The sequence below is a fragment of the Cebus imitator genome, unplaced genomic scaffold (assembly GCF_001604975.1).
Source record: "Cebus imitator isolate Cc_AM_T3 unplaced genomic scaffold, Cebus_imitator-1.0 Scaffold281, whole genome shotgun sequence".
In the NCBI taxonomy this organism is placed as follows: domain Eukaryota; kingdom Metazoa; phylum Chordata; class Mammalia; order Primates; family Cebidae; genus Cebus; species Cebus imitator.
Genome location: NW_016107596.1, coordinates 3,072,001 through 3,096,989, shown reverse-complemented (window position 1 = coordinate 3,096,989; position 24,989 = coordinate 3,072,001). Strand labels below are relative to the sequence as shown.

The 24,989-nt window shown below is 47.9% G+C and overlaps 2 protein-coding genes across 6 annotated transcripts; one reads left to right on the top strand and one right to left on the bottom strand.

Moving 5' to 3' along the window:
- Positions 1–11,865, bottom strand: TADA3 (transcriptional adaptor 3). 4 transcript variants are annotated; one of them, XM_037728865.1, is made up of 10 exons: positions 11,816–11,865; positions 11,286–11,299; positions 10,022–10,255; positions 8,528–8,778; positions 8,328–8,433; positions 6,333–6,492; positions 6,140–6,243; positions 5,018–5,127; positions 3,729–3,914; positions 1–582 (listed from the first exon to the last, which is right to left on the bottom strand). In XM_037728865.1, exons 3-10 carry the CDS (start codon positions 10,226–10,228, stop codon positions 390–392), a joined length of 1,317 nt encoding a protein of 438 aa, XP_037584793.1. In that variant the 5' UTR covers positions 10,229–10,255; positions 11,286–11,299; positions 11,816–11,865; the 3' UTR covers positions 1–389. The 4 variants fall into 4 exon arrangements, with proteins under 4 accessions (XP_037584793.1, XP_037584792.1, XP_017357027.1 ...); XM_037728864.1 differs by having other exon boundaries at positions 11,286–11,345; positions 11,816–11,833; XM_017501538.2 differs by lacking the exon at positions 11,816–11,865 and adding an exon at positions 11,465–11,556 and having other exon boundaries at positions 11,286–11,345.
- Positions 11,809–24,737, top strand: ARPC4 (actin related protein 2/3 complex subunit 4). 2 transcript variants are annotated; one of them, XM_017501541.2, is made up of 6 exons: positions 11,809–12,198; positions 15,906–16,024; positions 18,391–18,502; positions 19,658–19,753; positions 21,226–21,396; positions 23,825–24,737. In XM_017501541.2, the coding sequence occupies exons 1-6, from the start codon at positions 12,196–12,198 to the stop codon at positions 23,828–23,830; spliced, it is 507 nt and encodes a 168-aa protein (XP_017357030.1). In that variant the 5' UTR covers positions 11,809–12,195; the 3' UTR covers positions 23,831–24,737. The 2 variants fall into 2 exon arrangements, with proteins under 2 accessions (XP_017357030.1, XP_017357029.1); XM_017501540.1 differs by lacking the exon at positions 11,809–12,198 and adding an exon at positions 12,381–12,509.
- The last annotated feature ends 252 nt before the right edge of the window (positions 24,738–24,989 follow it).

The window sequence follows — 24,989 nt, the reverse complement described above, 5'->3', positions numbered from 1 at the left end:
TTTTTTTTGAAAAACCACAGCAGTCACTTTATTCTTAAGTTTGCACTTTACAAAACCACAAGGGAGAAGTCCTTCAGGGGGAGACAGAAGTAGGGGGTTAGGGAGTCGGGGATGGTAAAGAGAGGGAGGAGGAAGATCCAGAAACGAAATACCCCCCCAACCTCATCTTGAGAACCAAGCAGACTAGGGCCCAGGCCAACCCAGCAGGGCTTCCTATGTCCTGGCTGTGCAGAGCTAGGCAGGCCAAAAGACCTCAGAGGAAGGGCCACAGTCCTCTAGAGACTGCCACCATTTGAGGGACAGCCACAGGCCAATGCTTCCTGTGCCCAAAGAAGGAAGTGGGCCTCCCCTCCCCTCCCCCAGAAGGCAGCCTGAGGCAAGGGTGAGGGCTACCCATCCAGCAGCTTCAGGATACTCTCACGCTCCTTCAGAGTCTTCCAGGCCTGGTCCTTTTCTTTCTTGGTGGGAGTCCGCTTCTTCTGCCGGGCAGCCATGATCTTGCGAAAGGCGTCCATGACCTCATTGTCAGCCATGCGCACCCGCTGCCTCAGCTCCTGCCGGCTTACCTCCTCCTTTGCCAGCCTGTTGGGGACCAGCCAGCCAGGTGTCATGGTCAGCCCACCTCCAGAGTGGTCCCTCCCTCTTCCAGACTGAGCATACCCACCAGCCCAGGCTGGCACACCTGTGGATTGTTTCATACAATCGTGACCAAAAAGCAGTTACTGAACTACACTTATATGGCATAATTTTAAGCTCTTGAAAAATTAACTCATGTTGATCATGGGGGAGGCTGTGCACATGTAAGGATAGGAAGTATATGAGAATTCTCTGTACCTTCCTCTCAATTTTGTTGTGAACTTAAAACTGCTCTAAAAGAATAAAATCTTGGCTGCACATGATGGTTCACATCTGTAGTCCCAGCACTTTGGGAACCCAAGGCAGGAGATCACTTGAGCCCAGGAGTTCGAGACCAGTCTGAGCAACATAGTGAGACTGTCTCCACAAAAAAATAAAAAAATTAGCTGGGTGTGGTGGTGCACACCTGTGGTCCCAACTCCAAAGGGGCTGAGGACTGCTTGAGGCCAGGAGTTCAAGGAGTGAAGTATGATCATGCTACTGCACTCCAGTTTGGGCGACAGAGCATGACTGTGTCTTTAAAAGGTCTTAAAAACATATACGGTAGGCTGGGCAAAGTAGCTCATGCCTGTAATCCCAGTGCTTTGGGAGGTGGAGGAAGGAAGATCACTTGAGGCCAGGAGTTTGAGACCAACCTTGGCAACAGAGCAAGACCTTGTCTCTAAATAAAATATACATATGCGTACACACACACACACACAATACACATACATGCAGGCGCGTGTGCACACATCCACACCCACTCTCTCTCTTTCAGTTAATCCTCCTAACAACCCTGCAAAGTATGTACTATTATTCCCATGTTACTAGTGAAAAAAATGAGGCTCAAAAAGGATCCCAGGAACCCACAGTTAGTAAGTGGGAGATCTGGAGCAGGCTGGGGCCAAATTCTTGTTTTTAAACAAGAGTTCTTTAACAGGTGCTCCAGTGCCAGCAGAAGGCCTGCTTACTTTGGCATCCATATTCCAGAGCCCTCTAAGGGCATAGGCAGCCTGAGGTGGACAGGAGGTGGGTGAGACACCAAATTAATCCCTCCGAATACAATGTGATTTATACATTTCATGGATGGTGGAGCTGGAAGGTTGCTTAGCAATTGAGTCCAGCCTACCAGTTTTCCAGAAGGGGAAGCTGCTGCTCGGGCCGGGGGTGCTTAAGGCCTTGCAGCTGCTCTGCAGCAGGGTAAGTGCTGTGCTCTGGTTTCCTAAGAGCCACAAGCCATTTCTTCATTGCCCATTACTTCTTTTTTTTTTGAGACAAGTCTCACTCTGTCACACATGCTGGAGTACAGTGGCCTGATCAAGCTCACTGCAGCCTCCCCCTCCCAGGACCAAGTGATCCTCCCACCTCAGCCTCCTGAGTAGCTAGGACTATAGGCATCTGCCACCATGCCTGGCTAATTTTTAAAAAATTTTGGTAGAGATGAGTTCTCACTACATTGCCCAGGCTAGTCTTGAACTCCTAAGCTCAAACAAGCCTCCTACCTCAGCCTCCCAAAGTGCTGGGATTACAGGCATGAGCCACCAGGCCCCACTAGGGCCCATTACTTCTGTAACTGCACATGCCTACTTTTCTCTCTTCTTCTGTCTCTCCTCCTTCCCTTAGTGCCTCTTTCATCTGTGTTTTCTTCTCTCACCCTTCAGAAAAAAACATGAACTATTACAGAAAAAGGCTTCGATTCAGCCCTGGGATGAAGTCTCAGCTTGGCTGTTTACTGAGGGTGTGACCTTCAGCAGAGCACTTCACTTCACTGGGCCTTTATTTCCTCATCTGGTAAACAAGGAAAATACCACCTCCCTCCTGGCACACAAGCCCCTGGCACACAGTAGACACTCCGCATACATTAGTCACCCTTATCCTTAAATACCCTGGCAGCAGCTTGTCAGCAACTACCTCTCCTTTTAATGGCACCTGTCTTTACTGATCATCTACTAGTAATCTGCAACTCCATTGCTCTGCCTCTCTTGCTGACCCCCAGCACAATGCCTGGCTAAGAGACAAAAAGAATGGCCAAATGATTATCTGGGCATGGTGGCGCATGCCTGTAATCCCAGCTATTTGGGAGGCTGAGGCAGGAGAGTTGCCTGAACCTGGGAGGAGGAGGCTGCAGTGAGCCGAGATTGCGCCACTGCACTCCAGCCTGGGAAACACAGTGAGACACTGTCTCAAAAAAAAAAAAAAAGGTCAAATGAATGAGTGTGCCCTGACCCGTCAGGGCCCTGTGAAGTCAAGACATGGCACTTGCTGGTGAGAAGCAAAGAGACTTGCTTGGGTTGCTTCCCTATCTCTTTAACAAAAGGGCACCTATTCCACAGTCTCCTTCCGGATGTCACTTATACCCTTGTTGTGATCAACGCAGGACAAGATGGATGGGAGCTGACATCAAATGAATGGCAGGCACTAAAGTGGCGGATTCCCTAAAGAACGTGTTCTAAAACACTGATCAATTTCTTGTGATGAGCAAATAAATATCACAGATCCCCAACAAAATGTTAACAGTTAATCAGTCTAGGTGAAGAATATACTGATGTTTATTACGTGAATCCTTCAGATTTTGTGTATGAAATTTTTTATAATAAAACTTTGGGGAGAAAAAGAAAAGTAGCATGAAAAGAAAAAATAAATCACATAACAATGTGAATATAGGTAACACTACTAAACTATACACTTAAAAATGGTTAAGAGGATAATTTTTTTTTTCTTTTTTTGAGATGGAGTTTTGCTCGTTGCCCAGGCTGGAGTGCAATGGTGCAGTCTTGACTCACTGCAACCTCCGCCTCCCAGGTTCAAGCAATTCTCCTGCCTCAGACTTCCATGGGCATAAATTTCATGTTATGCCTTTACCACAAATAAAAAACCAAACCAAATCAAATCAATCGATCAGTCACAGGTACCTGAGCCCCACTCTGTGGAATTAGAATTTGTCTGAGAAATACCTGGTGGACTGGCCACTACTTTTTTTTTTTCAAGGCTCTCCAGGTGACTTAGAGGACAGCCAGGCTTGGAAAGCCTGTTGCAAAGTCCCTGGAAGGTGACCAGCTGTGGCCACGGCCTCCAAGGCCACCCCCAGGATCATGCATCCTACTTATACTCACCTCAGCAGATCATGCTTCTTGGTGCGGTTGTGGGCACTAAGTGCCTTCAGCTCTGCCTGCCGTTTGCGCAGCTCAGCAAGGACTTCATCCTCAGAGTCCTCTGCGGGGCGGTCCTCAGACTCCAAAAGGCCCTGGGCAATGAGCTCCTCTTTGATGCGGCTCTCCAGGGACTTAGTATGCGGCACACTGCATGGGGAGACAGGCCCCTGTCAAACTCAAGAGCCAGCTTGGAGGAGGGCCCACTTTGGAGGTTCCCAGGACTTCCCAAGGCAGTGAACACCTGCCTTTCCCTTTGAGCACCCCCTCTATATCTATCCAGATGTAAAGGGAGGAACAGACACATCTGGTCTGGTTTTTAAATACAAGCAACATGTATCCACTGTCCAAAAAATATGGAAAAACTTGTAATGCCAACAACCCAGAAAGCAGCACTATTATTTTGTTATATGTTGTTATATATATTCCAGATTTTGTTATATATTATCCCCAATCTTTTGCTACATATTAGTCCAGGTTTTTTCCCCTATGGGAACATATTTAAATATATTTTAACTAAGCTGGGTGTGGTTGCTCATGCCTGTAATCCCAGCACTTTGGGAGGCTAAGGTGGGAGGATCACCTGAGGTCAAGAGTTCAAGACCAGCCTGGCCAACATGGTGAAACCCCATCTTTACTAAAAATAAAAAAGTTTGCCAGGTGTGGTGGCAGGCACCTGTAATCACAGCTACTTGGAGGCTAAGGCAGGAGAATCGCTTGAACCCAGGAGGTGGAGGTTGCAGTGAACCAAGATTGTGCCATTGCACTCCAACCTAAACGACAAGATTGAGACTCTGTCTCAAAAAAAAAAAAAAAGGAAAAGAAAAAAGAAATGTATTTTAAGTAAAAATAGGATTATAATGTCTGTACTGGACTACAACTAACATTTTTCCCACTTGGCATGCTATAATTTACATCTTTTCATGTCGATGAACTATATTTCTCTATACTTGCAACTATATGATTAATAGTTGTAAGTTATTTCATCACATGGAGTTATGCCAATTTTGCTAACCAATCCCCTTCAGTGGGACATTTAGGTTATTTAAGGTATGAACAGTTCTATGCTGAACAACCCTGCACTCAGTCTGTGCATGCAGGCACGCTGGGCCAGCACTCACACTTGAGACTGCTGTTGGGCTGCACCTAATTGCCCCCAGTCTCCTATTGATGAGGACCCCCCCATGCTGAAATGGATCGAAGCCAACAGAAGCGGGGGCCAGATTGTGGGGTGTGGATAGGACACCACTCACCTGAAGGGCTTGTTCTGATTGCGAGGGGAGGTGCTTGCCCCGTCAGCCCCTGATTCTTTTCCAGACATGTCAGGAATAGGAGAGTCCTCCATAGGGGAAATAATATTTTCCTAGAACACCACAGAAATGGGTGGAAGGAAAAAGAGCTGTTCCACTTTCCTGCTCTTTTCTGACCTATTCTGATAGTCTTCACAGCCCATGCTCTCCTTTCCTCCGCAGCAGCTGGGCAATGCTTGTCCAGCTGCATTACATTTCCCAGGCTCCCTTGCAAGGGGGTACGGTCATGTGACAGATTCTCTCTAGGGGAAAGTGATCAGAAGTGATAACAGCCACAGCTGGGCATGGCCCAAAAGGCTTCCTTCACACACTCCTCCTTGCTCTTATTCTGTGGGACTGGAGTGGAAATTACATCTAGAATGACCCTGTGCAGACTGCAAGGCCACTGTCAGATGGGGTCCCTGTCTGATGGTATGAGGTAGAGACCTGCCTCTTCCCCTAACTTAGATAACCTGGAACATGTACCCAGACTGTTACAAGAGAGAAACTATTGCATTTCAGCCAGAACAGAAAACTGAGGCTCAATGAGGTGAAAGGGTGTGAAGGTGTGTCTAAGGTCAACCAGCAGGTGTGAAGACAAGGACCCTGAAGCTGGGGTTTGAATCCTGCTGTGTGAGATCTCAAACAAACAGTTCCCTTTTCTGAACCTCAATATTCGCACCTGTAACACAAGGTTAACCATTGTCCTGGCCTCCAGAGGGAGGATGTGTATAAAGCACCCCCACAGAGCTCAGCCGTTAGCCAATGCTCAGCAAAAGTAACTGTGGAATAAAGGCTACCTTTGGGGGAAGTCGGAGAAAAGAAGGGACATGAGAGCGGCTGCTAGGATATAGTAATGTGTCATTGTATAATCTCCAGGCTGGTAATATAAGCTTATTTGTGAAAATTGTACATTTACGATCTGTGGACCTTTCTATTAGGTTGGTGCAAAAGTTATGTATTATTCCCAATCTTTTGCTACATATTAGCCCTGGTTTTTACTTTTGCACCATCATAATAAATGTATGATATAGTCCAACATAACACACTGAAACACAAAGTAATGTTTTGGGTTGGGGTGCTCACCTCCACCAGGGCCTGCAAGAGGCGCTGGGTCAGGGCACCAAAGGGGCACCCATCTTCTGGCTGCTCGTGCTGGGCCTCAGACTTCTTCAGCAGGGCATCCACATCTAAGCAGGCACAGGAAAGAAGGGCAGGTAGGCTGAAGTTCTGGAACTCAAATCCTGACCTGGGGTTGGCAGGGAGGTGAGGGGCCTACCTTTAGTGTCCAGTTCGGTCAGTGGCCCCATGAGGCCTTTCTTCTTGTCAGCCACAGCCGCTGCCCGGGCCCCATCCTTCTGCTCCTCCAGCAGGTCCTCCTGGGCCCAGCGTTGGGAGTAATGCTTCCCCAGGGGTGGGATCTGTGGGAAAGATGGTACCTGGCCCTGAGTGGGTAAGCACTGGCCAGCCATGCTTCATTCATTAATTCACTTATCTGTCTTATTTCTCTCTCAAGTCCCTAGGTTCAGGGCCAAGCCCAGTGCCAGGTACAGGTAAGAAGGGACAAAGAAGATAAAAACTCTACATGCACACTCTAGTAAGGGAGACAGGTCCAAAAAGAACTAAGACACACATACACAGAAACCAATCTGAAACAATTCCCAAGATAGAAGGTGCAGAATACTCCACATTCACAGATTGTCTCGGGTCACAGTAATTGCCTCGAGAGAATTAAGGGCCTTCAGCTCACGGTGACAGGGAATTACCGTTTGTATTGCTTGAATGTACTACTGCTGTCTCTAGGAACTACTTTTTCAAATAAATTTTTAAAAAATCAGGTAAGCGACGTGAAAGAGGTAGATCAAAGTGTTGTGGCAGCACAAAGGAGAGACTCACTTTCTGCTGGGGAATCTGAAAGGGTGCTTTGGTGGAGGTAATATGAGATCAGGGCCTTGAAGGGTGAGTCAAGTCTGTCAAGGAGAAAAGAGATTGCCAGAGGCCCAGAGACCAGCAAGGAGCCGGTGGTGTCCTGGAATGAGGGCAAGGTACTTGGTAGGACCAGTCAACAGGGCAATGAAAAGGAGTATGGCCGAGAAAAATGGAGAGGGGCATTGGAGTTGTGCCACCAAGGACTGAGACGCTTGGACTTGATCCTGTAGGTAACGGGATAAAGAGAAGCCTAGAAGCAGCACCATATCATGAGCACATCTGATCATGACAGCTGACCTCTGGGCGCATTCTCCCTCAACATTTTTCTGTATTTTCTAAATTTTATTTTCATCATGAAAACATAGAGTTTTATATCTTCTTCTTCTTCTTTTTTTTTTTTTTTTTAAATGAGAGGGAATCTCACTTTGTCACCCAGGCTGGAATACAGTGGCGTGGTCTTGGCTCACTGCAACCTCCCAGGTTCAAGCGATTTTCCTGGCTCCACCTACCGAGTAGCTGGAATTACAGGCGCACACTACCATGCCCGGCTAACTTTTGTATTTTTAATAGAGACAGGGTTTCACCATGTTGGTCAGGCTGGTCTCAAACTCCTGACCTCAGGAAATCTGCCTGCCATGGCATCCCAAAGTGTGGGGATTACAGGGGTGAGCCACTGCACCTGGCTGAGTTTTATATATTAAAAAAAGAAGAGGCCCGGTGCAGTGGCTCATATGCCTGTAATCCTAGCACTCTGGGAGGCTGACACAGGCGGATCACGAGGTCAAGAGATCGGACCATGCTGGCCAACATGGTGAAACCCTGTCTCTACTAAAAGTACAAAAATTAGCTGGGTATGGTGATGCCTGCCTATAGTCCCAGCTACCTGGGAGGCTGAGGCAGGAGAATCGCTTGAACCCGGGAGGCGGAGGTTGCAGTGAGCTGAGCCCATGCCACTGCACTCCAGCCTGGTGACAGAGTGAGACTCAAAGAAAGAAAGAAAAAAGTTCTCTCCAGGGGCCTCAAAACAGGAAGAAAGTTAAGGGGCTGTTTGGATAAATGATGATGAAGGCTTGGACCAAAGCAGAGGGGATGGAGATAAAGCAACATGGGCAGACTTCACTAAGTAGATGCTTGAGGGTGTGGTGACCATTTGGCTGGGGTAGAGGGGAGGCAGTGCATGGAGAAAGCTGAGTTTGGGCCTGGGTGTCAGGATGCTTGATGGAGCAGATAGGAGGCTGGGCAGGGTCGGGGAAGGAATACGATGCATAGCTTTGGTAGCTTTAATTCTCAGGCACTCTGAGCTCTCTTGTTCTGCACCATGTCTACCAAAGCCCAGGATTTCTACCTTGTAATGCTCAGCCTCATCTTCTGGGGGCTTCAGTAGCTCCTCAAGTGTGCGCACTTCCTCGCTGGTGATGTCAGCACAGTAGGGCTCCACTGAAGCCCAGAACCTGCAGGGAGAAGCAGATCCTGAGTGGGCACTCCACCCCACCAGTGCCACCACCACAGCCTCAAGGCCCCTTTCTATGTTCTCTAGCCCAGGACCTGTTGGGGGCATCATTTTTGGGGATCCGTGGCACGTCGATAGGGTCATCAGTGAATTCATATTCCTGGATCTTGGGCTGAAGGTTTTTGGATTTGGGCCGTCCTGGGCCAGGGCCTGGCCCATGTCCCGCCTTCCCTTCCAGTTTCTGCTTCTTGGGCTTCCCATGTTTGGGGGGAGCTCCAAGTTCATGGTCTCGACCCAGCTTCAGGAATCGACGGTCACCTTTCTTATCCTGCCAGTCGGTGAGGATCTGAAATTTACAGAAACTGTCACTGAGGGGGAGAACAGAAAACACCGAATATCTCTCTTTCCTTTAGTGAATAAAATAGGATCTTGAATCTAAGGAGGCTCCTGGGTCTTTCCCCATCTTCTTTTTACCTAGTCAACTCTTACTCATCCCTCAAAATTCAGCTCATTTTTTGTGCCTGGCCTCAAGACTTCATTCATATACTTCTCATCATCTCATTCACTTGTTTGTCTGTACTCTGATTCACCTCTGTATCACCCATGCCAGTCACATACTGTTTAACAGAAGAGTCCTCTCAGCAAACCTTCACTTTGATTTCACTACTACTGAGATGCCTTCTCTGAATCGGTTACCCAGGTTCTTAGATGCTCAAATACAACTTGTATCATAGCCTTCCTCAAGGAGCTTCTGTGGATTCCCAGGGACAAGTTAATTCCATTCATCCTTTTAGGTCTAGTTGGCAACTCCTTCCTCTACAAGTCTCTGGTACTTCATACCTCCACCGTGGACCCAACTGTGTTGTTTGGTCACATTGGGATGACCATCACACCTTGTCTCTTCAGCTAGACCATAAGCTACTGAAGACCAGAAAGCCCATCTTAACCATCTCTGTTTTGCAGGATACAGCATAGCGCCTGGCACACAAGGCTCAGGGGATGTTTATGCTGTGAATAAAGTAATCAGAGTAGTGAATAAATAACACCTGAAGTGCTAGTGCCTGGTATTGGGCTGAGCTTTTGTAAAAATTCTTTCAATCCTCACAAAAGCCCTAAGGTAGGTCCTATTAGTCATCCCACTTTGCAGATAGGGAAACTGATACTCAGAGATGAGGCAACTTTCTCAGAGTCACATAGCTAGGAAATAGCAATGCCAGCAAGTGCGTATGCCAGGATTCAAATCCAGGTCTCCCCATTCCGGTTCCGTAGTATTCCTTACCACAACACCACAAGTATGTACCTGACTTTCTCCCTTTCCTAGTTGGCAAGCTCCAACTAGGAGCTAGCATAGGACCCAAAACATAAGGTGGGATGGAGTGTCAATAAAAGCTTAGTGAATTAGAAATCTTGCAATTTAAGAGGATCATGCATAGTCTTACTTTTTGTGTCATGCAAGCCCAGTTTGGGTCTCTCCCGCTCTCCCCACAAACCCCTGTACCCCAGGTCTCCGCATATGGGGCTAACTCGATGACCCATCCCATAACTTGTTGCAGTCCATCTCTGGTGACAGACCCTCTCTGGGGTATCACCTGGGTTTCGGCTTCAAGCACGCGCAGGCGCCGGCTGGCAGAAGACAGCAGGGTCTCAAGCTCCAGCTGCAGGGTGTCCAGCTCCTCAATGCCGATGCCATCGTCCTCGGAGCGCGCCAGCACTGCCGTGTAGCGGGGACAGACCTTCAGGTGATCCACAGACTTGAAATCGTGGAACTGCAAGGGGCAGTCTTTCAACTCACTCATGGCCCAGGATATGGGGATCCTGTGGAGCTGGAGAGGACACAGCCATTGATGGGGGACAAAGTAGTTTGAAAACAAGGGCTTCTTACCTCCAGGGACAGCCTCAAGGAAGCCAGAGTTCAGTCCCTTCCTGACAAGATTGATGGCACAGTTCCTACTCATAGGGCACTTAACTTGTGCCAAGCTAGGTGCGGAGCACTTTATCAGCCTATCTCACTGAAATTCTCGCTCAGCACCATGAACAGGGACCACTGTGATCTCACTTTTACAGAGAAAGAAACTGAGACTCTGTAAGGGTGGGCATGTGCCTATGCTTCCAAGACGTAATTTGAACCCTGCTAGTCTTGAGTCTGCACCCCTGATCACCATGCTATACTGCTATGCCTTGCCTTTCTGATGCTCTTTCCTTCCCTTCTTTTTCTCTTGGGTTTTGCTAAGACTGAGTTCCAAGCACCCCATTCTTACCATGTTCTCTGGGACTCTTAGCCTCTTCTTGTCTTACCACACTCCACATTTCCCACTTCTCTAGTCACTAATAGTGGTTTAGAATGTGGGCTGGTAAGCCAGACAGACCTGGGTTCAAGCCCAGGCTTTACCGTTCTCTACTTATGTGCCCCTGAACATGTTATTTGACCTTTTTTTTTTTTTTTTTTTTTTTCCTGAGACGGAGTTTCGCTCTTGTTGCCCAGGCTGCACTGCAATGGCATGATCTCGGGTTACTGCAACCTCCGCCTCCCTGGTTCAAGCGATTCTCCTGCCTCAGCCTCCCGAGTAGCTGGGATTACAAGCATGCACCACCACACCCGGCTAATTTTGTATTTTTAGTAGAGACGGGATTTCTCCATGTTGGCCTGGATGGTCTCGAGCTCCCAACCTCAGGTGATCCGCCCGCCTCGGCCTCCCAAAGTGCTGGGATTACAGGAGTGAGACACCGTGCCCGGCCTATTTGATCTTTTTGAGTCTCAGTTTTTCCAGCTGTAAAATGGGGACAAAAGATGTCTTGGTCTGTTTCCCCATTAAAAGCCTGAATCTGAAAAATGGGGATAACAACAGTACCTACCTCCCTGGGATGCTCTGAGGATTAAGAGATGATGCCAGTCAAGAGCCCAGTTCAGAGTGCCTGGCACAGAAGAAGTGGGACTATTTAATGGCTGGCCCCACCCGGGAGTCGCCCCAATGTCTCGCCTTCAGAGTCCCTGTTCTCCAGGGACACCCTAGCGCGACCCCCGCCCCCTCTACCTCCTCACTGCTGCCTCCTACGGCCCCGGGGCCGCGGGAGGGGGCGGGGAGTTCCGGTCGGTGGGAGCAACCGCCCCGGAACTGGCTGTGGGCGGGCCCCTTGCAGTTGACGCGGGGGCAGGGAGTCAGCGAGGGCGAGCCTACTGGGATTTGCGGGAAGTGGGGAGCAGGTGGGCCTCGAGCAAGCCCACTAGGGGTGGGGTGCGGGTGGTGGGCCTCAGGCGAGCCCCAGGACAGAGCCTGGGGCGGAGGGCGGGGCTTGGCGGCTGAGGTCTCGGCGCTGCAGTTAGCCCCGCCGAGCCCCAGGAGCTGCGGGTAGGAGGGGCGAGAGAAAGGATGGGGGCACAGAACCGGAAGAAACGAAGGGCTCCTCCGCTTCAGTTTGTCCTAATTTGGTGCCCAACCTGAGGCTGGGCTGTACCATTGCATGTCTAGGGGGAGGCTGTTGCAAAGGCGACAAGAAGACCGAAGGCACAAGCGAGAGCTGCACGCATACCTGGCCAATCTTGAGTAGTGACCCTAGTGCAAGAGTTTAAAAATACCGAGTGAGCCCTAGCTGGAAAACTTCCGTGAGGCCCAAGCGTTCTAGGCTCTCCCTACCCCGCTCAGAGCATGGATGGTACCGTCCGGAAGTCCGGGCGGAGACCTCGGCTGCGCTTCTCGCGAAAGGGCAGGCATCGCGGGGCTGGCTACTTCCGCACTTCCGCTTTCCGGCCCATCCAGCGCCCGCGATGGTGAGAGAGCCGGGCCCCCAGTTAGGGACCCCCAGCTGTTCAGCCTCAGGGCTATGGGTTGGTGGGAGATGTGGCTTTGCCGTGGGGGCCCAGGGCCGATGGATGCCGGGGGGGTGTGGGGACACGATGAGGGTGGGAGAAAGAGGGCGGGGCGGGGGCCCGCGGTGAGGAAGGGGTAAGTGGAGGTACTCGCTGGTATGAAGCGGGCCTTGCTGCTTCATGATCAGCCTTCGAAGCAGGTAGGGACTTTTCCTGAGCCCTGGAGGAAGCCGGAAGTGGGGCCTCCTAGGGCTTGTTGGAGCGTCTTGAGGGTACGTAGTCGGCCTTTTAGCCCGTTGTAGGGCCGCTGAGGCATGTAGCAAGGCCACCTGCCTATCCACAATGGAGCGTCACTAAACACGCCCTTTGTCCTCTTCTGCCTTCCTGATCCTACAGTTGCTCAAGGCAGGCGGTCACACTTCTTCTGGAGGTACCAAGAGTGGGATAACCACTGATGGTACCTCCAGCCCAGCTTCCATCCCACTGGAGGATCTCTCGTGTTGCTTCCACTCAGGCCCTTCCTAGTCAGAACCGAACTGTGTCAGCCTTAGTGTATGCTAGCTGTCATACTGTTCATTCCTTCCTTCCTGGAAGTTCTCCCTTTTCATACATGTGGGCATTCCTGGGATTTGTGACTTTGGATCACCACCTCCCTCTTTGCCACACCCTCCCTGGTGATACTGATCTAGTCTCCTGGCTTCGAAGACCTTTGCATTCTGGTGACTCCTAATCTGGCTTCCCAACTCTCTTTCAGGATTTGTCTGGATATTTTGAAGCGATATTAAAATTAGATCTCTAGTTCAAAACTCATCTTCCATTCTAAACTTGCTCTTTCCCCTGGGTTCCCTATCCTGGCAAACTTTGTGACCTCATATCTCAGCTAGAAATCTGGAATTTTTTTCTTCTAATGGAGCACAGGCCTCCTGATTTTTAAAAATTCAAGTTTATTGAGGTATTACATGAAACTACATCTGTTTTATTCATGAAGGGACAGGTGTCAAGGAGCCAGTCACCCTTTTTAGGTTTACTCTCTATAAGTATTGACAAAATCTTGCTGGATATGGTGGCATGTGCCTGTAGTACCAGCTATCAAGAGGCTGAGAGGCAGGAGGATCATTTGAGCCTAGAAGTTTGAGGCTGCAGTACACTGTGATCACTCCTGTGAATAGCTACTGCACTTCATCCTGAGCAATATAGAAAGACCCCCTGTCTTAAAAAAAAAAAAAAAAAAAGTCACGCTGTGTAACCACTACTACAACCAAAATATAGAACATTTCCATCATCCCAAAAAGTTCCCTCCAGCCCTTTTGTAATCCTCTCCTTCTTCCCACCTCCAACAACCACTGATTTTTTTGCCCCCTATAGTTATGCCTTCTTCAGATTGTCATATAAATGGATTCTTTAGTATGTAGGCTTTTAAGTGTGGCTTCTTATCATAATACATTTGCGAGTCATCCATGTTGTGTGTATCAGTAGTTACTCTTTTGAATTGCCAAGTAGTATATTTAATTGAATGGCTGGACCAGAGTTTGTTGGAAGTTGTTTTTCAATTAATTCCATTATCTTCTACATCTAATGTCAGTCCAACGCTTCTGACACTCTTTGCTTGTGATACCCTTTGCTTGTTATAGTGTCTGCTCTTATGTCTCACTTCCCTCTCCAGATCGTTCTCCACAGAGCCACCATGCAGCTGCAGTCATGAACTTCCTCCTCAGAAAGCCCCAGTAGTTCCTTACCCCCTTATAAAGCTAAACTTGGTAGCCTGGCATTCAAGATTCCCCATGATCTCAACCCAGCCTACCACTGCAGCCTCATTTAGTGAATCTAAAATGCTTCTCATATGTAGAAATGTTGTACTCATTACTACTCTGCAACTCTTGATGTCCTTCTTTGTCACTCTAACCTTAATTATTTCTTTCATTTATTCTACAGAAAATGAGTAGACACTGTATGTATATGTTAGGTATTGAGCTAGGGTGCAGGCTATATAGCTGTGAATAAAATAGATGTTTGTTGACTATGAAGTTTACAGTCTAATAAAGGAGAAATCACTTTACAAAGGCACAAAGGAGGCCAGGTGCGGTGGCTCACGCCTGTAATCCCAGCACTTTGGGAGGCTGAGATGGGCCAATCACTTGATGTCAGGAGTTTGAGACCAGCCTGGCCAACATGGTGAAACCCCATCTCTACTAAAATCAAAAATTAGCCAGGCATGGTCATACACCCCTGTATTCTCAGCTATTCTAATGGCTGAGGCAGGTGAATCACTTGAATCTGGGAGGTGGAGGTTGCAGTGAAGCAAGATTGCACCACTGCACTCCAGTCTGGGCAACAGAGTTAGACTGTCTTAAATAAATAAATAAATAAAGCCCGGGAGTAGTGGATCATGCCGGTAATCCCAGCGCTCTGGGAGGCCGAGGCTGGCAGATCGCCTGGGGCCAGGAGTTCGAGACCAGCCTGACCAAGGTGGTGTAACCCCACCTCTACTAAAAATACAAAAATTAGCCGGGCGTGATGGTGTGCACCTGTAATGCCAGCTACTTGGGAGGCTAAGGCAGGAGAATCACTTCAACCCACGAGAGGTGGAGATTGCAGTGACCCAGGGTTGCACCAATGCACTTCAGCCTGTGCGACAGAAGCAAGACTCCGTCTCAAAAAAATAAATAAATAAATAAAAATATATATAAAAAGACAATAAAAATAAAACAAAGATGTTTTATTGTAAATTGTAATAAATGCTTGTAGGGGGAAGTCAAGAAAGGCCCCTCTAAGAGGCCTTCCTTAATTAAGCTGAGATCTGAAGGATGACTTAGGCAAAGAAAGAGGAGAAAAGCCTGCAAATAGACGGTCGAGTATGTGTAAAGCCCTGAGGTGGCAAAGAACTTTAATATATGGTTGATATAAGCACTGACCAGTGCAGCTAGAAGCTAATCCCTCTGCTAAGAATGTCCTTATTCTGCTTTGTCTCATTATAAAATCATCCTAATCCCATTTCATCTTCAAATCAAAACCAGTTTCATCTGCAAATAGAGATTACTTGTAAGTCTAAACATTTCACATTTCATCTTCCTTTATATCATATTATTTTCTGTATACCTGCTATCCAGTTGACACCTGTCTGGGTAGCGATAGTGTTAATCATCTTTGAATTCCCAGCTAGCTCAGTGCCTGGCAAACAGTAGACCTATATATTTGTTGGCCTCATATACAGATTGAAGACAATCATTTATTCACTGGTATGTCTCTAGATCACTTTCTCAGCCTCAGCACTATTGATACTTGAGGCCGGATAATTCTTTGTAATGCATTGTCCGATGTTTAGTGGATATCTGTCCACTCAATGCCTGCAGTACCTCTCCCTGCCAAGTCATGGTAGTTGAAAATATCTCAGCATTCCCCTGGTCTGACTCCAGGTTTAAAAGAAAGAAAGAAAGAAAATTTCTCATCATTGCCAAATGTATCCTGGCAGGCAAAATAGTCTCCTGTTGAAAACCACCACTCTACACCTTGGAAGGCATGTCGCAGGCCTAGTCTGTTTGGTTCACTGTGGTGTCTTAAGAGCTTCACACCCTCAGGGCTACTTGGCTTCGTGGGAGCTAGAATAGGGGATCAGTGGGTTTGGTGTGACAGATTTTGATCTTCTCTGCCCTTTGCGTTATTTCCTATAGACTGCCACTCTCCGCCCCTATCTGAGTGCCGTGCGGGCCACGCTGCAGGCTGCCCTCTGCCTGGAGAACTTCTCCTCCCAGGTTGTGGAACGACACAACAAGCCGGAAGTGGAAGTCAGGTAGGGAAGGACAAGTCAAGTTGGGGATGAGGGGTGCAGCATGCAGATGGCTACTGTCGAGAGGGTGCCATGAATTTATGTCCTGGAGTTGTCAGGACAGCTGCAGTTGACATTTTGTCTTGGTGCTAGCTGAATAGTGAGTCCTGATTTGGAGTCAAGAAAATAGGGTCAGCTGGGCTTGGTGGCTCATGCCTGTAATCCCAGCACTTTGGGAGGCTGAGGCGGGTGGATCTCCTGAGGTCAAGAGTTCGAGACCAGCCTGATCAACATGGAGAAACCCCATCTGTACTAAAAATACAAAATTAGCTGGGCATGGTGGTGCATGCCTGTAATCCCAGCTACTCGGGAGGCTGAGGCAGGAGATTCGCTTGAACCTGGGAGGCAGAGATTGCGGTGAGCCAAGATTGTGCCATTGCACTCCAGCCTGGCCAGTGAGAGCAAAACTCTGTCTCAAAAAAAGAAAAAGAAAATAGGGTCAGTGGGTTGGCAGGACACAACCCAGGGGAGAAGACAAGATTGCTTGACTCAAGGTATGACTTCTCAGAGTAGGGCTGTTGATGAAGTCTCCACTGTGGCATTGTTGAAAATACTGGTAGTTTAAGGAATGGTCAGATTAGTTATTTACCTGAGATGCCATCTCCATACTTTCCTAATATAAGGATCAGGGATTTTTTTTCCCTACCAGCCTAGACCCTCTGACCCCCAATCCAAATACTCCATATTTTGAATGATTTTCTTACCTAGTTTCCATTTCATAAATATCTTTTTCCCCTTTAGAATTCAATCTAGAGGCCAGGCGTGATGGCTCACACCTATAATCTGAGCACTTTAGGAGGCTAAAGTGGGCAGATCGCTTGAGTCCAGGAGTTCAAGACCACCCTGGGCAATATGGCAAGACTCCATCTCTACCAAAAAAATATACAAAAATAGTCAGGTTTGGTGGTGCATGCCTGTAGTCCCAGCTTCTTGGGAGGCTGAGGTGGGAGGATCTCTTGAGCCTGGGAGGCAGAGGTTGCAGTGAGCCAACATTGTGACAGTGCACTCCAGCGTGGGTGAGACCTTATCTCAAAAAATAAGTAAATAAAATTGAACCTGGTACATATGTAACTGAGATAAACTGGGTTACCACATTAAGTGATAACATTTAGTTTTGAATTTTAAAAATAATTGATAAGATAGTAGGATGTGCCCTGTTATATTTGTTTAATGTTCATGATTTCCAGTGGGCCTTTGAAAATGATACCAGTTTAGAAACACCACACCACAATTACTATTACAGATCTCTAGGTATTTGGAGACATTACCTTGGAACCTGAACTCATAGGGGTCTCAGAGGCAAAAAAAGAAAAAAAGAATCATTTCTGGATTGATAATTAAAGGAAGCCAAACTATGTTCAATTTTAGTCTTTCTCTACTTCTAAGACAGGTATTCTCCCTGCATTTCTAAGTGGTATATTGGTTTGCCTTTACAGATTGTGTATCCCTTATGCAAAATGCTTGGGACCGGAGGTATTTTGGATTGTGGAATATTTGCAGATACTTAACCAGTTGGGCATTCCTAATCCCAAATTCAAAATGCTCCAGTGAGCATCTCCTTTGAGCATCTTGTCAGCACTCAGAAACTGTCAGATTTTTTTCTTTTTCGAGATGGAGTCTCATTCTGTCGCCCAGGCTGGAGTAAAGTGGTGTGATCTTGGCTCATTGCAGCTGCCGCCTCCTGAATTGAAGCAATTCTTGTGCCTCAGCCTCCTGAGAAGCTGGGGTTATAGGGGTGTGCTACCACACCCGGCTAATTTTTATATTTTTAGTAGAGATGGGATTTCACCATGTTGGCCAGGCTGGTCTTGAACCCCTGACCTCAAGTGGTCCACCTGCCTCAGCCTCCCAAAGTCCTGGAATTACAGGGATGAGCTACTGTGCCCAGCCAGTTTCAGATTTTAGATTTCACATTTGCAGATTGGGGATATTTAACTTGTAGTTACTAAAATCAGCTGTCTTTTGTAAAGCTCCTACTATGTGCCAGGCACACTATTAGTGACCCTTTTTTGATCTCTCTCAGTCCTTGCCAATGAAATAGGAATCAGAGTCATTTTACAGATGAGAAAATTGAGATTCCAACAGGGTAACTTGCCCAGGAAAGTAACAGAGGAGGCTGGATTTCAAAACCTTTTCGCCCTGACTTCAGAGCCTGTGCTCTTTCTGCTGAAGAACACACTCACTGGTCCCCATCTTGGAGCACCCCTGCTTGTGAGTCTTCTATTCCTTGGACTCTATGGTGTCATAGTGATTCCAGGACTTGCTGTGGGGTCACTCCGACTGTTCTGTCCCTCTATAGTACAGAGTACTCTGTGACATTGTGTTTTCAGGAGTAGCAAAGAACTCCTGTTACAACCTGTGACCATCAGCAGGAATGAGAAGGAAAAGGTTCTGATTGAGGGCTCCATCAACTCTGTCCGGGTCAGCATTGCTGTGAAACAGGTAAGTTCACCATGGAGGAGACGCAACATAAGGAGCTCTCTTTCAATCCAGGGGTCCCCATCTGAGAGATCAGTGTGCCAGATTCAGATGGAGTCTCACTCTTGTCGCCTAGGCTGGAGTGCAGTGGCACGATCTCAGCTCACTGCAACTTCTGCCTCTCAGGTTCAAGCAATTCTCTTGCCTCAGCCTCCTGAGTAGCTGGGATTATAGCTGCCCACCAACATGTCCATCTAATTTTTGTATTTTTAGTAGAGATGGGGTTTCACCATGTTGGTCAGGATGGTCTCAATCTCCTGACTGCAGGAGATCCGCCTGCCTCAGCCTCCCAGAGTGCTGGGATTACAGGCATGAGCCAGCGTGCCCAGCCAGTAGAGGGCAATTCTAAATTGTCAACAGGATAAAAACAAAACAGCATTATTAAATGCAGACTACATACTGTGTTCTACAGAAAGTTCTAACCCTGGGGCCTGCTTTCTTTGTTAGAGTGGGAGATTAACAAGTGTTGGGAGGTGTTAAGGCATACTAGCAACCAGGTGCAGAAGTCTTTCTTTAGAAATGTTGAGCGTTCAGGGCCGGGCACAGTGGCACATGCCTATAATCCCAGCTACTTGGGAGGTTGAGGCACGAGAATCGCTTGGACCTGGAAGGTGGAGGTTGCAGTGAGCTGAGATTGTGCCACTGCACTCCAGCCTGGGCGATAGTGAGACGCCATCTCAAAAAAAAAAAAGAAATGTTGAGAGTTCAGAAGGGAGAAACTTCAGAGATTGTTGGATGTTCAGTGTTATTAAAGCAGACACCTCCTAAGGTTATCTCTGATAGCCCAGGTGGTGCTGCAACACACCCTGGGAAATGTAACACTAGTGAAGTGAGAATGGGAAGGGCAGCTTGGCGTATAGCTGTAGACTCTGAAAGAAGCGGTAAAAGACTCTGTTTGCCAGAATTACCTCTCTGGAATGGGTCCTCATTAAGAGATGCCCCAAGGTAGACCCTTGTTTCAGTTGGCAGCCAGGTTCCTCACTTCAGTGATCCTTCCGAGTACCAAACCTCACTGTCTCCTGGGAGCTTTGGAGAAATTGGAGTCAAAAGATCAGGCTACAGGGTGTTTTTGGCTTGGGTGTTGGCTTTAGAGAAACCTTTCTCCCTTGCATTCCCCAGGCTGATGAGATCGAGAAGATTTTATGCCACAAATTCATGCGCTTCATGATGATGCGAGCAGAAAACTTCTTCATCCTTCGAAGGAAGCCTGTGGAGGTGAGACCTTGTGACCCAAGAATTTGCAATACCCAGGATCCTGCTACAGAATGGCCTCGAATTGTTTCTAGAACCTGGATTGCTGCTCTTCCAGCTGTTTGTCACCACTGCCTGAACTGAGAGTTGGCCTTCATCTCAGCTGGAATGGGAACCAAGAGGATCAGAAGCCTAGGAAAAGTTGGGTCTACCTCAGCCATAGAAAGGGCAAAAAAGGGCCAGGTGCAGTGGTTCATGCCTGTAATCCCAACACTTTGGGAGGCTGAGGAGGGTGGATCATGAGGTCAGGAGTTCAAGACCGGCCTGGCCAAGATGGTGCCATCCCATCTCTACTAAAAATGTAAAAGTAAGCCAGGTGTGATGGTGGGCACCTGTAATTCCAGCTACTCAGGAGGCTGTGGCAGAGAATTGCTTCAACCCTGGAGGCAGAGGTTGCAGTGAGCCGAGATTATGCCACTGCACTGCACCCTGGGTGACAGAGTGAGACTCATCTTAAAAAAAGAAAACGAAAAGGCAAAAAATACAAGATACGTTGCATATTCCCAGAGCCTACAGTCTAGCAGCAGAAAGAGCACAGTGATTTTTTTTTTTTTTTTTTGGTTGGAGTTTTGCTCTTGTTTCCCAGGGTAGAGTACAGTGATGTGATCTCGGCTCACTGCAACTTCCACCTCCCAGGTTCAAACCGTTCTCCTGCCTCAGCCTCCTGAGTAGCTACCATGTGCTACCATGCCTGGTTAATTTTGTAATTTTAGTAGAGACGGGGTTTCACCATGTTGGTCAGGCTGGTCTCGTGACCTCAGGTGATCCACCCATCTCGGCCTCCTAAAGTGAATCATCGTCTCTTAAAGCCACAGTTAACACTGGGTCAGTTGTTGCCTGACTTTGTACTTGGCCCTTCTCCACAGACTCCTTGCCAAGTCAACTTAAAGCATCCCCACAACTACCACACAGCAGGATGTGCCATCATCAGATACATCAGGCATGTTGGCCGAATTCTTCCTCATCCTGAGCCAAATTTTCTCTCCTGGTCCTAGATCTAACCTATGTGGCCACCTGGAGTGAATAAAATTCCTCTTCTTCACATACCCCTCCAGCAGAAAAAATACCTTAATCCCAGTCATCTTCCACATCATCTTTTTTCTGGACTAAATGTTCCCTGTTGTTTGATTAGATTCTTCTGTAACAAGACTTCAAGTGCCTTGACTCATTCTGAATGCAGTGCTGTTTGTGCCACAGATAGTCTTCCAGAGATGTCTGATACACACAGAATTCTCAACTGGGTTGAGTTGCTTGGATCCAACCTAGACACCCTTCCTAGAGCAGGTGGGCTGCTGACTGGAAGGGTGTGTAGCTTGGGAGATCACAGCCAGCGAGAAACATGTGGATGAGTGGAGGACATGACCAGCTCAGTTCCCCTGGGATGCTAATTCTCTCCTGTTCCTTCCCTTCTTCCTCCCTGCTGTCTTCTTTCCTAGGGGTATGACATCAGCTTTCTGATCACCAACTTCCACACAGAGCAGATGTACAAACACAAGTTGGTGGACTTTGTGATCCACTTCATGGAGGAGATTGACAAGGAGATCAGTGAGATGAAGCTGTCAGTCAATGCCCGTGCCCGCATTGTGGCTGAGGAGTTCCTTAAGAATGTGAGTATGGGCTTTTCTGCTTTCCTTCCAGAGGCTGAAGGATCTGGAGGTCATGTTGAGAACTTAGCACCTGGTGGAAAAGCGGTGCTAGCAGTGTGTTTACAGGTATTGATTGACTTACAACCTATGCAACTTACGACCATTCGACTTTAAGACCACAGTCGCTAGCCACGACTGCTCCGCGTCTGGCAGCGCAAACATTGCCCAGGTGGGCGTACGACAGTGCGGACCAGCTTCCAGCAGCACTACCATCTCCGCGTGCATATAGCCTACTCAACTTACGACCAAATCGTGTTACGACCAGTCTGTCGGAACCAATCGTGGTCGTAAGTCGAGTACTAGCTGTATATCTCCGGAGGCCTCTAGAACCCCTAGAACGCAGCAGGTTGCTCAGCCGCTTTGGAGCTAGAGGACCCCAGGTTCATCTCTGAGCGCTTTAGGCATTTTCTATATTTTTGGGTGTCTAGGATGTCTCTTAGTCTCTCGTAGGAACTTGGACACTCATTTCTGCATCTCAGGATATTCACGAAGTCCTTACCTCTATCTAGTTCAAACCCGAAGTGAGGCAAGTTAAGTCTGCATGTGAATTTTCCAGGAATATAGGACAGTTAGTCATGGTATAATTCCACTTCTCAAATAGACTTCAGTACTTTCCTTCAGCATCTGTTTCTTAGGTTTAAAGTCATGATTCCTTCAACCTGTTTTCCATCACTTGCATGGCCTAGTCCTCCAGATTCCTCTTACATTGTTTATGCCTTTCTAATCGAAAGCACTGTAGTCATCTGAAGAGGTGGAGTTACTTACATGATGACATAATTCTTAGTTGTTTAGATATTCGAGACATGCCTTCTTTTTTTTTTTCTCCTTTTTCTAAACAATCTTTGGTTTGTTGACATGTTCCACCCAGAGTGGCTGTGATCTCTAGGCAGTAGACTTAGTGTGTACTCTCACCAGTGAGTGTACACCCAGTTCAGAAGGAGCTCAGATTGCTAAAAATGGAAATTATACCCGCTTCCCCTGGGATTTAATTATACTGAGGGTGGCCAGCATACAAAGTAGCTGTGCTGTGTGCACAGATCAGTGTGGTTGTTGAGCTCAGTCAGCTGTGGAGGCAGACAACCTGTGTGTGAATCCATGTTCCACCGCCTACTCAGACATGTCACTGAATTCTCAACTAAGCCTCAGTTTCCTTAGCTGTGAAATGAGAATTTGGTAGTTAATACGTATCTTTCAGAGTAGTTGAGCATTAAATGAAACCATATTTGTAAAATATAGCACCTGGTACATAGTAAGCTTTCCATGTATTACAGTACTAAAATTTTATGTCCAGGGTACTAGGAGTCCTCTGGATTGAACTGGAAGGGGAAAGTAGCTCTTGTTCCAATTGAATATTTGGCTCACTCATTCAACAATCATTTACTTATTTGTGATAATTACATCTCATAGAATTAGACACCTAAAAAAGCATGTTCACATGTCCCATTTATTACTCAAAACAATTTTTGAGTTAGCTATTATCACCATTTTAGACATGAGTAAACTGGGACTCTGGAAGTAAAAGCACCTGTCCAAGGTCCCTCAGCCGGTAAAAGGAAGAACCAGAACGTGGAGCTGGGTTTTCTGACTCAGAGATCTAAGATAGTACCATAACCTGTGTCGGGTCACAAATTCAGGTGCATGCAAAGGTCGGGTGGCTGTGGAGTGGTTTGACTGTGGAGTATGGAGATGGCAGGGCGAGGAGCTGCTGAGCACATGCCTCATCTGCAGGGGCTGGCTCCCACACAGCTCCAGCCCATTGAGCCCCTAGATTTGGATTTGTATATGGTGTCTCCCATGTTTTCAAGGTTGGCAACTAATTCATATAAACGCCACGTGGGCCATACAATACTCATTTTTGGACTAGTTTCAGGCATGGGCATTGTTTCACAACCTTTGGTCTCTCAAATGTCCAGGACTGTCTTAGGCAGCATGGGGGACCTTTGAGGGCAGAAAACATTTCAAGGGCCAGATCATCCAGAGCTTGACCCAAAAGTACCAGAACCTGGATCCTTCTGCACTTGGCCCTTTGAGTCCCCAAAGCCCCTTGCATGTGAGCCCTCATGCCTAAAGAAAGCAACCTTAGTTCACCAAGCAAGGTGCTGGCAGGGTTTCTAGCAGCTTCCATGCCAGGGCACAGGGGAGCTGTGGAGAAGCTCTCATGGCTGTTACTTTTTTGCTGCCTTATCTAGTGCTAGGCTTAGGGCTAGTGCCCATAGGTCACTTCTGAAAGCTGACTGAATTAGAGCAAGACCACAAGGTGTCCCGGGACTCAACTCTGCCCCTCAGATCTGAGCACAATGGCAGCTCTCAGGTTCATGCATTTCCTTAAAGCAGGCCCACCAGGATGCAATAATAACCACCATGTTCTGCCTCTTGGTTCTCTTGACAGTTTTAAACCATCTGGTTGGATCTTGTGGCCTTCCCCCTCAGACTCCCCATGTCTCCGTGAAGGCGTCCTGGAGTCACTCCCTAGAACAGCAGCGGCGGCAGCAGGGAGCTGGGTTAGGGTGGGCATTTGATATGGGAGGTGGGTGGTGTGCTTGCTAGCTGGGCAAGAAAGCAGCAGTGGACCTGCCCCAAGGCCACACGTGCCTGGTCAGGCTGGCTTCTGATGTTCAGTCCCCTGGGCCGGGACAGATTTTTTTTAATGTCTTGAGACTTAAACTCTGTGCTTAGAGGAGACTGTAACCTTTTTGTCTTTTTTTTTTTTTTTTTTTTTTTTTTTAAAAAAACAACCTCCACCTCCCGTGGCTGTGACTGGTCCCAGTGATTGTCCCTTATTGGTTGCTGTGGGTCTGGGCGGGCCTGGAGCCCAGAAGGCGACTATTTTTCCTCTCCTATGCCATCCCATGTGGGGAGGGAGGGAGGTTTCAGATTCCAGTTCCTCTCCCTTGCTCTTTTATTCCAAAGCCTCCTTGGGCCCAGTGTAAGTGATGGGAACCCTCTGCCAGCTTCCTGAATTCTGCCTGAAGATGGCCACCCAGCACTGGTTGGGGACAAGGGCCAAATTGGTGACCACCAGTCATGCCTAGGACCTGGGGCCCAAAAGCCAGGCAACCTCTGGCTATAGGGGCCATTGGGTACCCTCCCAGTTGAGAGGGGCCACTGTTTCGCCTTGTCTGTCAGTGCAGTGCCTGCCATAGGTGGCGAGGTGAGTCCTCCTCCAGAGCTTCCCAGCCTGGTCCTCCTCCTGCCTGCTCTGGCTCCTCTGCTCCCATGCTAGCTGTCCCTTTTCTAATTCTGGTGGATCCTCCCTCCCCTAATTAAAGTCTCTTTTTGCCCCTTTGGGGCTGCATGAGGTCTATGCGCTGTGTGTTTGTGTGAAAGGAAGGGGAGGTGGGGCTGCTTTTCCCTACGACCAGATGGCTGGTAATTGTGCCTGGAGCTCCCCATCAGGTACAGTGTCATGATTGGTCCTGTCATTATTCCTGCCAGGGGCCCAAGTCCAGAGACCCCTTTCATTGCAGTCCAGGCACCGTTCATTTTTGAAACTGTTCTCTCTGCCTATTCAGAGCTTTGGTGTTTTTTACATAATGATTTTACTTGGGCTAAAA

What these genes read in the sequence shown, in the direction of transcription:
- TADA3 (XM_037728865.1), bottom strand. Translation starts at nt 10,228, where the DNA reads ATGAGTGAGTTGAAAGACTGCCCCTTGCAGTTCCACGATTTCAAGTCT. An exon ending in TGCTTGAAGCCGAAACCCAG is followed by an intron (nt 8,779 to 10,021) that starts GTGATACCCCAG and finishes TGTAAATTTCAG; the next exon opens with ATCCTCACCGACTGGCAGGA. An exon ending in TCTTGCAGGCCCTGGTGGAG is followed by an intron (nt 5,128 to 6,139) that starts GTGAGCACCCCA and finishes GTGGTGTTCTAG; the next exon opens with GAAAATATTATTTCCCCTAT.
- ARPC4 (XM_017501540.1), top strand. Translation starts at nt 12,396, where the DNA reads ATGAAGCGGGCCTTGCTGCTTCATGATCAGCCTTCGAAGCAGGTAGGG. An exon ending in TCAGCATTGCTGTGAAACAG is followed by an intron (nt 18,503 to 19,657) that starts GTAAGTTCACCA and finishes TGCATTCCCCAG; the next exon opens with GCTGATGAGATCGAGAAGAT. An exon ending in TTCGAAGGAAGCCTGTGGAG is followed by an intron (nt 19,754 to 21,225) that starts GTGAGACCTTGT and finishes CTTCTTTCCTAG; the next exon opens with GGGTATGACATCAGCTTTCT.